This window comes from Magallana gigas, chromosome 8 (genome assembly GCF_963853765.1).
Source record: "Magallana gigas chromosome 8, xbMagGiga1.1, whole genome shotgun sequence".
NCBI lineage: Eukaryota > Metazoa > Mollusca > Bivalvia > Ostreida > Ostreidae > Magallana > Magallana gigas.
In genome coordinates this window covers 23197807-23216309 of record NC_088860.1, presented here as the reverse complement: position 1 = coordinate 23216309, position 18503 = coordinate 23197807, and the positions used below count along the sequence as shown (strand labels likewise).

At 32.7% G+C, this 18503-nt stretch overlaps 1 protein-coding gene and 1 long non-coding RNA gene across 4 annotated transcripts; one reads left to right on the top strand and one right to left on the bottom strand.

Moving 5' to 3' along the window:
- Positions 1-732: 732 nt before the first annotated feature.
- Positions 733-12380, bottom strand: LOC136270968 (uncharacterized). Of its 2 annotated transcripts, XR_010708827.1 has the most exons (4): positions 12317-12380; positions 11037-11097; positions 9317-9469; positions 733-1666 (listed from the first exon to the last, which is right to left on the bottom strand). It is a non-coding gene; the product is annotated as an uncharacterized lncRNA (long non-coding RNA). The 2 variants fall into 2 exon arrangements; XR_010708826.1 differs by lacking the exon at positions 733-1666 and having other exon boundaries at positions 9158-9469.
- Positions 3198-7569, top strand: LOC105329012 (carboxypeptidase N subunit 2). Of its 2 annotated transcripts, XM_011430114.4 has the most exons (3): positions 3198-3342; positions 4782-4883; positions 5333-7569. In XM_011430114.4, exon 3 carries the CDS (start codon positions 5346-5348, stop codon positions 7407-7409), a length of 2064 nt encoding a protein of 687 aa, XP_011428416.4. In that variant the 5' UTR covers positions 3198-3342; positions 4782-4883; positions 5333-5345; the 3' UTR covers positions 7410-7569. The 2 variants fall into 2 exon arrangements, with proteins under 2 accessions (XP_011428416.4, XP_034329957.2); XM_034474066.2 differs by lacking the exons at positions 3198-3342; positions 4782-4883 and adding an exon at positions 4988-5237.
- Positions 12381-18503: the final 6123 nt, after the last annotated feature.

The following is an 18503-nucleotide window of genomic DNA, read 5'->3' as shown; positions in this document are numbered from 1 at the left end:
TGATTCAGTAAAATCATCAATATCTGCGCGAGTCACTTCTTGGTATATAAAGGGTCCTATATATATATATATATATATATATATATATATATATATATATATATATATATATATATATATATATATATATCTGTTTCACAAATATTCTTTGTACTCTTTATTTCAAGTTTCATATTTAATATGAAACTTGAAATAAAGAGTATATATATTTATGTTCTTTCATCACAGATTGAATGGTCGTGGCAATGTTAAGCTTGTAGTATGCACGAAACGCTCATATTCATGCTACAATTTAAATCAACATTTCGAAACTATCAAAGGTGGGATGAGAAAGAAATTGTTTATTTTTGTATACGTTTCGTTCTATCCCTATTACGAATTGAAATGAAATAAAGGAGCTCTAAGAGACTAAACAAACAATCAGGGTGTGTTTGTGTGTCTGTGTGACACACAAAAAGACCGGAAATGCGGTCCCTTATCCACGAGTAAATGATCAGACTAGAAAATAATTAATTGGGTAATCGACCTGACTTTAGATTTTGATTTGATTAAAATACTAGTATGTAGGCATGATATAAGGAAGTTTAAAGTGGTTACACTAAATCTGTATATACATGTAATTAAGGTGCGATTTACCTGTAATATGTCTATGTATCATGTGTCTCAGAGAGAGAGAGAGAGAGAGAGAGAGAGAGAGAGAGAGCGAGAGAGAGAGAGAGAGAGAGAGAGATAGAGATAGATAGGGAGAGAGAGAGTATGTACGTAAACTATTACACTAGTTATATTAGAATTTAAGCACCCCCACTCACCCAACCGTATGAAAATGGATATCCAAAATAAGATAAAATTGAGCTTCTAGTTATGGAGATAATGTTTAGAGCTTTCAACATGCAAACTTAAAAATAAAGAATAAGATCAAGAGTTATATGGTTTTAAATATAACAAAGAATCATATCACAAAGGATTTGAAGGTACAAATAACCTTTGCATTCCTTTCATTATTTCTTTGAAGTTTTCGTGATTAAAACTCACAGAATTAATTATAAACGGTGATTTAATTTAGAAAAATCTTACATCCCAACATGAATTTGATATCAGTGCATCCAAATAATGTTAGAAACATTGAAAGAAGACATTTCTGCTCATTTTCCAAATTGTATTTTGAATTTATTTCTTCTCTGTGTGCATTTAGAATCTTAAAATACAATGTTAACAATCATAAAATGAAAATTATATATAATCAAGCTATGAAACGTATTTAAGCTGAATTTTTTTTTATTTTAGTTCATTTTATCTGGGTATATAACTTTAAAAAATGAACCACCAGTTTTCAAGATCTGACCTTCACATATCCATCTAAGGACGTGCGATGGAAATCGGGAGCACGGCATTCCTGAAAGTCTTTGATCCTTTCGGTGGTTTTAAAAATACTTTTGAGATTCTATAAAGGATTGACCACTAATTTTTGTGCTATATTTCAAATCCATTTGGTATAAAAATACATTGGAATTGTTTATCTCACCGCAATATAAGATAAGACAAACCGATGGTTTTCACATCTGTGTTTAATTTCAAAGTGCATGGAATTGATTCTTTCCGGAATTATTCAGCTGTTACGTGTTTCCGGAATTATTGCTCGTTTATGTGAGTGTTCTTCTAGATTACCCTAAAAATAAAACGCCATGGTTATAGCTAATATAACTCGCAAATACACATTCAGTATGCATATATAGTTAATAAAGTATATGTTATGTCGCAATTAATTTTCTTTTTTTGCGTTTTGAAATTATTTTTTTGGTTAAAACATAAAAATATTTTCCATATGTATTTAATGCGTTAGTTAAAGATTGTTCTTTGAGTGTGTTTTATAAAGAAATTGCATTGGGAATTTAGTTTATTGTGTTATCGTGTTATAATGTGTTATTGTGTTATATGTTATTTTTTTTTACATACTTTAAAATATCAATTCTTTTACGTGTTAATGTTATTGACATACTTTATAATACTGTGAATATATTAGAACCATCTTAACAAGACCTTGGACTTTCAGTAGGGCGTAGCTATCTATTCCTTGTGTCAAAACAAATTTTAAATGACACAGTTTCAAGCGAAACATGCATCACTTGCGTAGTCTTAGCTCAAAAGCCAGAAAAATCTTGATTTCAAAGAGCCATGGTTGAGTGGCATGCAATGAAATAAACAGGCCTACGTCACATTGCTGTTTGACAAAAGTACCAAGCTCTTGTTAAAATGGTACTACCTCTTCACACCATTTGTTATTGGTTATCTTACATCTGGAATAAATTTTGAAAAAAAGCTTCACTTTAGTTTTATTTTTGTTTGTTTGTGCAAAACATTTATTTGCAGTGTTTGATTTTCTGTTTCCTTCTTTCCAGGTTTTATATTGGGAGACAAAATATCTTATGTTGGTTTTGGGAGTATAATTATAATAAAGGGAACCTTAGAAATATGACCCCACGAAGTATGAGGGAGTTGAACATTTTCTGTTTCCTTCTTTCCAGGTTTTATATTGGGAGACAAAATATCTTATGTTGGTTTTGGGAGTATAATTATAATAAAGGGAACCTTAGAAATATGACCCCACGAAGTATGAGGGAGTTGAACATTTTCCATAAGTTTGATTTTCTCTCCTGTAAAATTTTGAGTGACAGATTCAGGCAATACACCGCTATGCTGCTCACAATTTCGTAATTAAAAATGTACATGAGCAGCTTTTCGACCTACACTTTCCAGTGTCAAGATAATTTAAATGTTCTGTGTTAAGATGTCACAAGAAAATGCCACAGATTGTGTGTACTTTTTTAACGTGCAAATGATTATATAATCAAATATTATTTTAAAGTTATCTTTTTTCAAGCAAAAGTTTCAAATTAATATAAAAAGTTTTTAAAACAGTTGTTACCCATTAGTTGATGGCTTTTCCGTTCTAGGCAGCTTGAAGACTTCCTCAAGTCTCTATGCTTAATAATTTAGTGCTCTCTTTAATACAATCGAATGACGCCGAACGTAGACATTTGTAGCATGTTAGAATGAAAGAGAACAGGAATTAAAATTTCTAAAATACGGTAAAATTTGCAAGAAATATAAAAACATTTAAATAACTTAGAGAAAGCCTTGGCGGCTGAATGCAAGTGTTTCCTTCTTGGTGACACTCGAAATAAAAGAATAAAAAAACAACGCCGGACTCTGACCTGCATTGACGCACTCGAAAAATTAGTTCAACGGCTAATGATTGATGACAGTGCAGTAATTTCCTGTCAACATGATTGTATAGTTGCTTTATTTGGTTTGTTGTCCATAATACACAATAAGCCCTGCCAGGTAAGGTTTTATTTTTAATACTTTTAAAAACAACGGTGAAATGTATTTGTGAATATTACGTTTTTGTTTGAAAAAGCAAAAACAAACTGTTTTCGGAGGTTTTAACTGGCTGGATATCTCTATACGACATTTGTATTATTTATCACCATAGAAAACGGGTTGGGAAGAATTTATTAAACCATGCGTAGATATTATTATATAATAGTCATGTAGATAGTATTCCGAAAATCTATTTCCACTTTTTCCTTTGTTTTAAGAATACATATGTAAATAGATTTATTTAAAAAGAACTGCGTAGACATGAAATATCGTTTTAGAAATTGCAAGACCTGAATTAAGCTTCCACACATCTTACAGTGTTCGTTGCATTGATAGGTTATATTCTTGAACTGTTATCTTTTTGGAGATTATCTTATTTACATCTCACCCACGCGCGTGTAAAAGATATTATGCGGTGCAATGATAAATTTTTACCATGAAGTTTCCGGGAGTTTGGTTTGGGTTTGATAGTGTTAAACGTAAAAATGGTTGTGTTTTGAAGCATACAGTTAGGAATGCCGTATTGTTTATACGATTTATTAATGACAGTCTTCCTTCGAAAATATTTCCAAGGTCTAATCATAATTCAATTGAAAAATTAATTTCAAAGAAAAGAGGTTATCATTTAAATAAAAATGAAACATTATATTCTTTTTTTTCGATAAACATGCACCAAACTTATTTCAGAAGTAACACTGAAGAAAATCACTACAGACATCTGGCGCTGTTTATTAATTGCACATGGCTCATAAGTTGACTCTCTGATAAACTTTATGTCGAGACAAGCTTTTTTTAAGGTGTCCGCCATTTTAATAACATGATATAAATTAGAAAGAGAAAAAACATTCTTACTGCGTATTATTAATTCTGACGTATTTTTGTGAAAAAAAAGTCGTATGGCAGGTATTTTTGATAGTAAGTGGCTTGCGTTATTTGCTCTAGAAAGACCGAGAGCGACCTAATAAAAAGGCTGTCTTCAGATATCAAATTTCCCCGTATTATTTACACTTCAAACACACTGGGGTGGACTGTGACGCAGTTTTGCAAAATGTCGTTAAAATTCTTTCAATAGCAATTTTGTACACATGTTTCTTAAGAAAAAAAAATGCCAAAATGAAAAAAAAAATACTGTGACAAATGAAAACCATTGTTCCTGAACGAAAAGGAGTGCATGCATTTACTGCACAAAAGACTTAAACCCTAACCTGGAATTAACTATCTAAGCGGTAGCGCCTTACATGGTGGGTCTTTGTTACCTGTGGCTGTAGTCCCTCCCTGAATTACGTGGGCGCTCAGGTATGGGGTACTCACGGCTGGTGATTCATGGCAGAGCTAATTTTAAAGCCTGTGAAAAGCTTTAAATAGCCGGCATCTCGCATTCATTCGTCATATTTTTACAGACATTACAACATCAACCAGCTGAATTTTAGACAGCCTGATCGACATTGTTTCCAGAAAACCCAAACTGCTGTTATAAAGACAAGGACATTTTTTCTTAATCCGTAAGTAAATTTATCTATTAATTTATTTAGAAATTTTAACTTATTATTTTTTTCATCAATTTTGGTTTTTTGTATCTATTTTCCATTTTAATATATAATGAAACTGTGTTGTTTTGAAATTATGACATTGATTAAAAGTGGGTCAAAAAATATCCCTGTTAGAATTGTTTATCCTGTACGGATATATCCTCTTTCCGGACAGCTAAGAAAATACAAGCTTCCTGCGTACGACAAATTATAACACCAATGATAATATAATTAAAACGTCGTTAATTCCTGTGACTTTTTTTTCTATAAAAAGGGAAAATGCAATCAGTTAGTTTATTGACATTAGTCCCATATCTTCACATTTGTGTAAGATTTCTTCTTTATATGGAGTGTGATTCAAGTATTAGCAATGCCTGATGCGGAGACTATATTTGATAACCAAAATTCTGTTTTTATTTCAGATCCGCTAACAACATGAAGAGGACGTTATTTATTGTGGTATTAACTCTCGTTTGTGAACTCAGTTTATGTCAAAATTGTCCGGCTCCAGCGGGTAGTGGATGCACGTGCTATGAGGGCCCATCGGACAGCACTGGAAGGGTCATTGATTGTCGGGATGCTGGACTCACCTCAATTCCGGTCTTTACCCCGTCTGATGAAATTTTCCGGGAAGTGACGTTCAGCAACACCCAAACTTCCTCCACCTACTGCTCTAGATGTAACAAAATCACAGTGGTTCCTGACAACGCGTTCCAAGGTATCAAATTCAAAATCCTTGACCTAAGCAGGAACTCTGTATCCGACTTCAAAACTAGTGCGTTTGCGGGACTAGAGGACTATCTGGAGGAGCTAATCATCCATGGAAATTCCTCGCCCGTACCGTACACTGCCGTGTCCAGACTTAGAAAACTCAAGAAACTCTCACTGAGTCAGTTCTCTCAGACAATCATAGGAAGAGACAATACCGATATCCAAAGTCTGATGAATCTAGAAACTTTGGAGTTTAAGAACATGAATACCGAGTACATTCAGAGCGATGCGTTTAAAGACCGCGTACCTATGTTGAAGAGACTGGTGCTGGAAAAGCTGAAAATTCGAACATTCCCCGTGGCCGGTATTGCCGAACTTACCTCTTTAGAGCATCTCTCCGCCATTTCCCTCCAAATTAAGGAAATCCCTTACCAAGCTTTTTCTTCTCTTCACAACCTCCAAGAACTCGTTCTCTCCCATAATGGACTAACCACTTTACGGTCTGGATGTTTCGAAGGAATTCAGGATACGCTAAGATACCTTGGCCTTCACATAAACAGCCTTGATGAAAGCAGTGTAGGGGCAATTGCTTCAGAAAGATGGGACAGGTTAGAGCAACTCAATCTTGGACACAACAATATCAAAGACATTCCAAACGGACTGTTTTACAATATGCGTAGCCTGGCCTACCTGAATATCGATTCGAATTGGTTAACAAAAATAGAATCAGGAGATTTGCAAGGTCTTGACTCATTGCAGTTTTTAGATGCTTCTTATAATAACCTCCAGACCATAGAAGAAGGGGCATTTTTGAAAACTCCGAAACTACAAGAGTTAGATATTCGTGGAGAAAACACAAATATTCCTGGCAGTACGGACATACTTGTATTAAATGAGAAAAGCGTCCAGGGGCTAAATAATTTGGAACGGTTGATTCTTGCTGACACTGTCCTTGACGAAACAGCCATGTGGGGTGCAGTCAAAAAACTTACTAACCTAAAGATTCTGAAGTTAAGCGGCACCGGAATCAAGGAAATCCCAGAGTTTCAGTTTGAAAACAACAGGCATTTGGAATATCTTGTGGTAGAAAATAACAAGCTTACAAAACTGACCGAACAACAGATGTATGGTTTGACCGACACTCTGGTTAACTTGAATATTGGAAACAACCAGATTACCGAATTAGATGAATGTGCTCTTAACAAGTTTACCAAACTAGAAATGTTGTATATTAACAATCTTCCCCTGCACTGTGACTGTAAAATTACCTGGCTGTACGATTGGTTGAACGAACTGAGAATCAAAAACGACATCAAGTATTACTTAATTAGAGCAATCTGCACTACGCCAGCATCACTGTCCAATAAGATTCTGCTCAGTGTGAATAGATCCGAACTAATGTGTAATAGTAGTTACACCCCTAAGAGATGCAACGATTTCACCCCACCACCGTCCGAAATCACCTCCACGTCTGCACCCCTTGAACCTGTCACGAAGATTTCTCCGGCAGACAGAATTTTCAGTTTCGAGAAAATCTCCGAATCGAGTTCTACGGTCAGATTTGAATGGCGAGTGTCGGACCCGGAAAAAATTGTCAAATATGTAATGGATTATCAGCTTCTAAGGACATTCCAGTGGAATTCCGTGGAAGTTCCAAGAACTGCGCTAAGTTTTGAGAAAGAGAACTTAGCAAGGAACTCTAATTATCTATTTTGTTTAACTGTTGTGCTCCGTGACTTGGATAAAACAAGCATTAGGCCCTGCGTAGTTGTCAACACGCTCTCGTAAAGAGTAAGGGTTATTATGCCGAAAGAAATCCATGTACATTCCAGGTTACCATTTTATTGTATTGTTATTCTGTAATTATCAACTCTTGTGTTCATTGATATTAAGTACTTTTGTACTTTTTAAACACAGCGGCGAAATATACTCACTTTTATTTTATATTCCAACATGCTAAATGGTATAGACTAGTCAACAGTTAAAACGACCGCGCTTTGCATTTATAATTAGTTGCATGTATGTACAAACATGTATTTATGTTTCTCTACACTGTTATTCAGGTATGAGATTCAAGTTCATTGATATTATTAAACTCTTATATTCAAAAGAGCTACATATTGTAAATTTCTTTGTCCAAGGAAATTCTAGTCTGTTAAACGTAATATGTATTTACAGAATCTACTTTTTAAAACAAATGATTATATTTTTAACTTTTGTAATTTTACATGTCTTTTATAACTTTCAATCAAATAAAATGACTTAAAATCAAAACTGTCTTGTAAAATATGTTGAATTGAGAAAGATATGGTATAAACAAAGAGTCTTATCAAGGATTTATCAACCCTATAATTTACAGGCATCATGTAAAACACTCAATCCACTCTGATGCATATCTGGGATATTTTTTTTAACATCTTGATGAGCAATATGAAACCAGACTAGTAGTAGCTATTAAATTTCCGCCCCCGAGAGTTCACTTCACCGTGCCAGGGATGAGCTGATACTCTCTAAAGAATGTGAATAACGTCTAAGCTGCTTAACCCAAAAAATTACTAAGTTTCACCACAAGCGTTTATCAACTGAATTGGTCTTAAATGTGGCTGATTTGCCGCTATACCGACACACGACCAACTCAAGAACGCCAATTAAACTTTGTACTTTATCTTTTGAGTATTTCCTGTAGAATGTTTACATATAGAAAGTGCACTAAAATTTCGCCTGTAGGTTGTGATCCGAGTTTAGAGAGAGAGAGAGAAAACAAATAACTCTTTTTGTATCTATAACTCAGTCGTTTCTTTTATCATAATTGTGTTCCGAATTCCGGCTACTTCTTTTTATATTGACAATCTATTACACGTCCAGGAAGTAAGTGGCAAAAATTATTATATTGTACTCATTAATTTTGCGTGAACTACAGACAGAAATTCACGACCAATGATTATGTGTATGTCAAATACGGCAAAGTTATTACTATCATTGGCATCGGAAATTAACAGGATCCTACAAAAGAGCATGTTTGAACTGCATAAAAAGACAATTATTAAACTCTTTCGCTGCAGAATATAGATTCAGAACACGAGTTATTTTCCTTTTCTTGTCCGTAAACTTTCATTTTTCCATTGCTTTTGAAACCTCAATCGAACGTTAATTTTTCTTCAAAATATTTTATTGGAAAAGAAACTTAGACAAGACTAAATCTAATATTCATCAAATGAATAAAATATTATTGAAAAAAACAAACAATTTCGTTCATGAAGTGAAATGAAGGGGGGGGGGGGGTCGCACAATATTTCCTAAACCACTTTAGAAATTATCATCAAGTTAAGTGCTCGATTTCTATTTTCTATAACTACAGAAGATGTTCATTAAGTGTGCACAATTGATGATGAAAATTACATGTATTACAATAGGACAGTGCAAACAATTGATCATCTTTTAGGATGATTTGAATCAAAATTGTTTCATTATATATATATATATATATATATATATATATATATATATATATATATATATATATATATAGTTTTTATTGAAATATGAAGACATCACGTTTCATCTTATTTACAGATTAAATAAAAACTTGAATATATCTGAAACATTTGTTTCAAATGTTGATTCATTAGTGGTAAAAGTTAATATCAAAATTGTTGTAAACTTCCATAGCTAATGTTAATATAAGTTTGGCAAACCTTTTTGTGATAATTGCTCTTTAGTTTCAAAGTCAAAGTGATTTTCATTAATCAATCGTTTTCCATTGTTGACACCCACTCCTGTTGTGTTCCGAATTGCGGCTTCTTTTTTTTTTAATCAAATACTGATGAATCCTATATATGTAGAAATGTCTAAGAAATGACAAACGAAATAAAATAAAATTTATTTATTTTGCGTTAATTTCAGACAGATATTTAAGGCAGAAGTCTAAAATGGTGACTGTGTCGAATTTCATTATCATTATCAATGGTACGAAAAATTGCAGTAACAGGCTCCTATAAAAAGGCCTGTAATCTCCGAGGACACTTTGACCTGCATCAAGACGGATAACTCGTTCATTTCTATGAAAAATATAACCTAGTCCCAAGTTCTCTCTCTTCCCTTGTACGTTTTGCTATTCAATTTCCTGGACAACTTTGATCGATTGATTGTTTTTCCCCCCAAAGGATTCAATTTTACACGAACATTAGACAACACTAAAAATATTCATAAAATGAATGAATGATGCATTTTTAACGTCAATAAAATTCTATGATAGGGAACCAATTTTATTCATGAAGTTAATGAAAGGTAACAAAAATGAATACAGAATTTCCCAAATCCCTTTAGATTGTATCACTTGTGTAGGTGCTCGTTTCCCAGTATTTTATAGATATATAGTCTGTAATTCAATATCTACATGGTTTTCCAAAATAAAAGAAATCACTTATTATGCATAAGTGAAGTTAATAGTGAATTGATATACGATAGGACAGTGCTGATAATCAATATAAATTAGAACTGTGTTTTCTATATACCGGATGGCACCGTTTGACCTTAGAATTTTCGTAAACCTAAAAGTTATCTACAAAAGTCAACACCAACATTAGTACATCTTAAATATTATTCCAAAAAATATCTAAGAAAAAAATTGCATCCTTAAAACAGGGTAACTAATGATCCTTGCTCATACTCTCCGTGTCCCGCAGGACGCTTGATGCCATGCAACATTAATATTAGATGCCACTTACGACGGTCACTGACAGCAACCTGCGCTTTCCTTCAAATGTGCCATCCAAGCTCTGTCCCTCTCTCTTTCTCAACTGGGCAACCTCCAGAAGTTTTTGGCCTATCTTGAATTATTTTCTCTGAGTAGCCCTGCTTAGGCAGGTGTAAGATTTTGAACAACTTATATTGAGTTAGGCTCTTGGAGCTGGTTATAAAGTGAGGTAAACTCTGATCACATCTTGTCAGACTTAAACAGTTTATATATTACATTTACTATGGATGTGTAAAACAGCGATACATGTCGCCTCAGATACAGAGCTTGGTCTTGATTAGAACCATTTTAACAAGAGCGTGGACTTTGAGTAGTTGTGCTGAACAGCAATGTGACATATGGCGGTCTGTTTCATAGTTAGCCACCCAGCCATGGCTCTCTGAAATCATCAATATTTTTCTGGCTTTTAAGCTAAGACTACGCAATCGGTGCATATTTCGCTTGAAACCGCGTCATTTTTAACTTGTTTTGTTTTATTTTAAAATGATTCTATCTTAATGTTGGAGCATGTGTATTTTTTTAAGTAGTTTAACTATTGGAAAAAATTGTCCTTACTAACTTAATGGATCTGGATCAGGAACTCTGGATTTGAAACATAAGGCTAACGTCAGATACAGACCCGATCTCCATTACAATGATGCTAAATAAAAACCTCGTACCTCACTCAAACTTGCTTGATACATGTAGATGTGTTTGTTGTTAAATGACATAAGATGATTCCTGTAATATAGTATTGTATGATATGATACACTATTGTATGAAACAATATTGTATTATGATATTTTACAAAATATCATTCTATCACATGATATTGTATGAAATGTTTCATTGTGTATTATATGACATTATAACCGATTATCATATGATATATTATAATCATATGATGCAATATCATATAATGTAATTTCATATGATACTATTAAATAATTTATATTGTTATATTCAGTAGTATATTCTCACTATATAACTCTATATAGACGAATAGTCAATAATTGTAATATTAGCTCGTCCGAAAAATATTGACCGGTCAATATTTTTTTGATATTGACTGGCTAGGAATAATATCTAGAGAACATTCCCTCTATTTCAAATAATCGCCTCTGATTAGTTGATTCGTAAACGATGACGTAAATAACTCTTCGCGACTCCAAAACAAGGTGACGTCATAATAGACAGTCAGTCAAGGCAAGTAAACAACGGACGCGCAATGCGACGGTTTGCTATCATAACGGATATAAGGATTTGCGAATTACTGTGAAGTAAAATCAGGTAGAACATCTGTATATTAATTCTTTCGGTCGGCAGAATATCACCAGTGACCGTTTGATGCTGAGGATATTTTGGAAATGAACTTTGCACAGAATTGAATTCGTGAATTCTTTGTTGAGCCGAGAAAATTATGGCGATCTGTTTTCAATTACTTTCTTAATTTTGGTTTGTTTCTTTATATAACAAAACAAATGTTGACTGTGTTTTCGGGCAACATTGATTATATTAGCCCCCGAGGGACGAAATATTGCCCGACGCATTTTGTTATGTATCATGTCATATGATATCGTATTATTTGATACCATATTGTAACGAACCGAGGGTACGGGTAATCGCTTAAACTTAATTATGGGTCGCTGTTTAATTATTATCTTGCGTCAAGGTTAAAAAAAATTAACTTTTGGTCACAGTTTATAGAAATCGTTGATTCACTTATTATATTCAATTTGCCGAAACTAATATAAATACTCCGTATAAAGTTTTTTACCATTTATTCCAAGGAACGAATGGTTCCATATAAAAACACCTATAATTATTACTATTATACAGTACGGTTGGTACAACGTGATTAATTCCTATAAGTATAGCGACGAACCAATCCAGGACGCCCTAATACAAAAGTTGTATTACTTTAGTAATAGCAGAAAGACTTGGTAATGTTAATACATACCACTGTCAAGCGAGTTGCTCTTCACCGTCAACTCAACTTTGCTTTCAAAACACCGTCTTTTTATGTCCTAACTTGTTATGTTGATGCTGAGACGTTGACAACGTCAACATCATAAGCGTCAACTAACTCTCATAATAAATTTATGATAACTTTGTACCGACAATCTAATTAAAATTAGGCCTTTCATCTCGCTCTCTGTTATATATGGATACCGCTCGTGAAAGGAGCGGTATCCATATATAACAGAGAGCGAGATGAAAGGTCTAATTTTAATTAGATTGGTTGTACCGACATAAAATACATGACATTTAACATTTTTACATTATAATACAAAATTACTATTAATAAAGTTAAATAACATCAATTATTATCGTTCATTTCGATTGTCATTATTTTGTTATAAAGAGCTTAAATAGTTTTAAACATCGGGCTCATAGTCCGTAATATACCGCAAGCATGGCGGTTAGTCCGAACGAAAGTTAAAGTAAACAAGTCTGTATTCTAATGGAATAAAAGGATTTATATAACCATGTAAATAAAACAAGTAAGTCTCAACAACACACAAATTATTAAAAAAAATGATGATATAGTCTCAACCCAGGAATCGTAACAATATTTTATCATAATATATCTCATTATATTGTATTATATGATATTATTCAATAATTTAAGACAATACAAGATAGCATCATATTTTATAATACAATAGCATATCCTGATACAATGTTATATCATATGATTCAGTGCCGTATGAAAACATAAAACTATGATTATCATACAATATTGTATCATATGATATAGGAAATTATTTTCCGATGACCACAGTATCCAGTATCAAAGATAATTATCTATATTTTTCACATGATATGAAAATGGTGGTATCATTTAAGTGATGCCTCATAACGGTGATGCCTCGTGTCAGTGAGCTTTGTAATCTTTAATTACCTATGTTCTTTATTCAATTTGAAAGAATAGATTAAGCAAGCAAATAAAAAAATCAAAGTACTGAAGAACTGACGGGAGTTAATTTTGTCGATGTTTATTTATTTTAAAATCAATGATATGTTATTTTGCATGAAAGTACCTGTAGTTTCTAATTTGAATAATGCACATTTTTATAATTTGAATTTTTTGACTTTTTCGACAAGAATGTCGTGAAACCCCCATAAGAATCATGTTAAATAATATTTAAAGATAAAATTAATTCAATTAAACTATGTATCAGTAATAAAAATATTTCTCGAAAATTGTATGAATCCAAGCAATATTGAACTCTTGTCTCGTTCAACCAAACGCTCGGCTGACACCGCAAATCTCCGACAAGGATTTACGGAGACAGCCGAACGTCGAGTTGAACGAGACTATATTGAACTCTGGCGTAGGAATATATACGACTACAAAAAATATTTAAATTATTCGTACCATTTAAAATCTGACTATTTTCAAGGTATTTAGAAATAAGTTTCCTTGAAAAACAATGCTTTAGCATACATTACATCGAATTTATCAATTATTTTCAAGAACTAAGTCTTGTCAGCAGCAATGATTTGTGCTGAGGTCCAAACACTGCTTCACTTTCGGTTTGTCTGAGTAACTGCATAGGAGAGTTGATTAAAATCAACTCCCAAAAATGGTCAAAATGAACAAAAAATGTGTATACGGTGTTGATTTACACGCTGAATTTCATCTAGATATTCACATATTTAGTACCATTGGGGTATTTCAAAGTTCATTGTGGCATCACTGGGGTTCATTGCGGTATCATTGGGGTTCATTGTGGTTCATTGGGGTAAAAGCGCACCGCAAAATCCCCGTAAACCTCACATTTTAACCCTGTATTAAAACCTGGCTCCGATTTCACAAAAAAAATTTAAGTCAAATCTCAGACTTAAGTCTGAGTTTTTTCTCAAATATTTGAGTTTTTTCTCAAATTTGAGAAAACTCAAATATCTGCGTTTCACAAAAAAATCTTAGTCGTGTTTTTTACTCACTTTGAGAAAAAAACTTAAGTTACCTCCATAGCAGACTTAAGTCAAATCTCAAATATGAATATGTCATTAACATCATTAATTCAGTATTTTATTGTCCTTAATGTTCAATTCTTAGATCTATTCCACTCAATAATCAGCGAATATGCAATGTTTCATGCAGGTTTGATAAATATTTCTTTCATTAAAAAATTATAATTTTGGCGGAGTTATCTCCCGTGACAAACATGTAAACAAAGGGAACTAATTCATTTGTTTGTGTTAAATGGAATAACTGTGCAGTGATTCTACTTTCTAATGATTTTAAGGTAACCATAATGTATTTAATGTGGTCTTTTGTTTGTTATATAACATATAAGATCATGTAGATATGTCATCTATACTTAGCATAACAAAGTGTACATTTCATGACTTATGAACATTTTATGACTCTTGTTAATTTAATCCGATTTTCCTCTGTTGAAAACATAAGCAGACGATCGTTTTTATTGAGAACAACTTAAAAAAAACAGGAGAAGTTATAAGGGGCCACTTGTGACAATGACAATTCTTGAAAGCTAAGTAAAAAATTCAACTCAGCTGAGAAATGACTAAGTTTGATTTGTGAAATGCAATTTGAGAAAAATCTCAACTGAGTAAATTCTCAGGATTTGAGTTTAAACTTAGGTAAAAACTAAAGTTTTTTTTGTGAAATCGGAGCCTGATAAGCCAGAGGGGTCGTTTCAATGATGAAATCTTGGAAATTGTTCATACTTTTGAACGAACACAATTTGAACCCTAGGGTTTTTAAAAAAAAAAATATCGAGTAAATAAGCAAAATATGTATCAAGGATATCTTGGGTCAGATTATAGATTTAAGATTTTTAATGTGGTTCAAACACCCTTACTCTAGAAAAGTGATATTTTGGCAAGTCAAGAACTTGTAAAGTTTATTTATTAGATTTCCTTTAATGAAGACTAATAAGTACATGCATAACTTGGTTATAAACGGTGTGTACCGGGGCATGAAAAGCATAAGATCAAATTAGATGAAGTGCTTCAAATTGTAGTTTCTAAACAAAATAAGAAGAAATCTCAGGTCGACTTTACATTTTTTCTTAAAATTTTGATTAATTTGGGGCATAAATTAAAGTATATTAAAACTGTAGTAACCTCTACCCATAGCTTACATATACACATGTTTGTTTTAACTTTTTCGTGATCACTGCTCCAGAACTTCGGTTTCAAAGACACAGAGTTTTTCATTAATCAATCGTTTTCCATTGATGACACCCACTCCTGCATGAATGCGGTTTCCAGTACTTTTAATTAAACCATCAATCATACTGACGGCGTGGTATTGATTCTGATTCAGTCTATGTACATGCATATACTAAAAGAACAATATTCTAAATCTTAAAAAAACCCCATAATCTTTGAAATTAAAAAAGATTCTGTAAAGGTGAAAATCTCCTTCTATCTTCTTTGATAAAAATCCCGACTTTTTTGCAGTTCGTTAATTTTATATGTTGATTCTACACTACACCTTATTTTTTAATAGAGCCTGAAATGTAAATGAAAGTTTAAAATCAATAAAATCTTTTTTGAGTAACGTGATATGTGGTGAACTTTGCATTTCAAGCATTCAGACCGATTATCGGTAAATACAAAAATTCGATGATTATTCATCGTCAGCAAATTTCTTCAGATTTCATCATTTCATATTCTAGGTACTGCGTTAACGATGCCTAATATATTATTCAGTGCTCCATAGTGCAACTGGGAAAAAGACCGAAAAAACCGACCACTTTTAATCATTATCTAATTCGAGGTTAATCAAAACATTAAAAACCGACATGACAATGTTTCATATAATCTACATGTACCTGTCCTTTTGGTCATTCTTGGGGGGGGGGGGGGGGGGGTTGAATCATAATCTAAAATGAATGCTTCAAGAGAAGACACACTAGAAAGCTTCAAAAGAGGACACACTAGCTACACTAACTTAAGTACAAGTTCTGCTTGTGTTTGGGTTCGGATACGGATATAGTATAAGTCATTTACCAACGCATAGATATCCGTTTTACGACAGTATATTGGATTTAACCTTAAGGCGGCGCAGCGAAAATATATCAAATTGGTGAGAAACTCGGAGTAAGACATTTTCATGCCAAGCAAAAGCTGTAGAATTGAAAGGGGTCAATAGCTTTAGTTTATCTTGCTTTTTGACTGATTTTCTAAATAGAATAAAAACAAATAGACGAAATAACAAGTACCTATTATAAACTTGCTATTTAATTTCAACGGTTCTTACATAGGAACGATATCACTGTGAGTGACTTCTAAGAGAAATGTGACTTTATGATAGCAATAATACAACTTTTGTTTGAGAAAAAATTTCATTTACATGTACTAGTATTTTAAAGTTTGAATATTCTCCTTTCATTGTACAGAGCTCTTAAATGGTTTTTTTTCTTTATTAAGAATATTTTCAACTTCTGATTACTTAATCACGTACAACTAACTACAGTAGCTCAATCTTCTAAGCTCACAGAAGCTAGCAGACAATAAGGGAATGAATTAAAGTACCGAAAGTACTTTGAAAACAAAATGCATGATGACTCACAAAACTCATAAAAAGTAAAAACAGACCAGGAAAGGAAACAAGTTTTCACTTATAAAGAAAAAATATAATTATCCCGTCATCACATTTGTGCTGTTAAAAATGGTACATGTATCAGGGGATGGAATCACATTTTAAAAATTCAATTCTTCAAAATCATTAATTTAACAAACAAAACTAACAAACCCTGGCCTGAGAAAGAGGATTTTAAGGACCTTGAGGATTGTCCATTGTGATATTGAATAAGACCAGTACGCTACTCAGATCTTATGCATTTTAAACATTACACAGTCACTGTTGATATAGAGAATAAGTTGAACTATCATCTATATCTATCTTTGAAGTGCGCATGGAACAAATACTGGTAAATAGTATGAGACCTTCGGGACGGGAAACGATAGCCCTATTTACTCATTATCCTTTTACCAACTGTTCTCATGAATCGATTTATTCACATACTTCAAATATGAGAAATAAAAGCTGATTTATAAACATATTTCACCAATTTGCATGCAATGTAAAAATGTAATATTAAGTATGCATCACTTCACTGGCCCAGCCAAGCCTTTTTGACCCAATTCCCAAACCAAAGCATCAACAGATCAAAACCATTTATTTTTAATCATCATTGTATTATAAATTTTGCCTCTGTGTGAGCTTCCACCCCTTCATACGTTTAAAAATTCATGACAATGTTTTATTTTTCATCGATAACAATACCATGTACTTAATTTAAGAACTGTTCAATTTTTAATCATCTTGATTTTTCTATTTAAAGTGCGAAAAAGTTTTTCTACAGGTCACACACTTTAATTTCATATTAATTATTTATTTATCATATTTAAAAAAGTATCGGTAATAAAGTAAAAAGTCATTTTCTTTCCGGGTACTTTAAAAAAGTTCTTTAAAGGGTGGTGCTTTGATTGGCTGCTTTTAGTTACTACTAGCTTCGATTTACTTGTACCTGTATGGGAAATAGTTTGAAATATTCTATAACTAGTTAACAACTAATATAGCTTTCCGATGAAGACACATTTACTTTGCTTTGACACAATAACATGATTCTGCTGAATAACATGTGACTTATGAACCAATTACATTAGTTAAAAGCATTGGCCAGAGAGTTTAAAACCCTACCTGAATCGCGACCAATATTTACTTATCCATTTTCGTTCATCAATGCATTAGTTTTAAAACGGGTTTTGTTCTTTAATGGACATATTTTAATTCTAAACAAATAGTTAATATTCATTAATGTAGGACAGCTACATAGACGTTTTGCTTTCAGGGGTTGTGGAATAAGCCAGCATTCCAATAAGTTTTCTCCATTGTATTCAATAGTTGCTGCAGTCGATTTTTTTTTCATTTCAAAGTTTGTTTTATGTATAACAATTCCAAGCACCAATGTTGAATGGTTGAACAGTTTTGGGTTTAAATATACTTCAATAAACCGTAATCATAATTGCCAGCTGCAGCATCAAACAATTATCTCCAAATATTGACTGTGTTACATTTGACCGTACACATTACATTTTTAGTAGGTCAAATTTGCGGATTTTTCAAGGTATTTCCGTTTCCATGCAAAAAATTGAAAAAT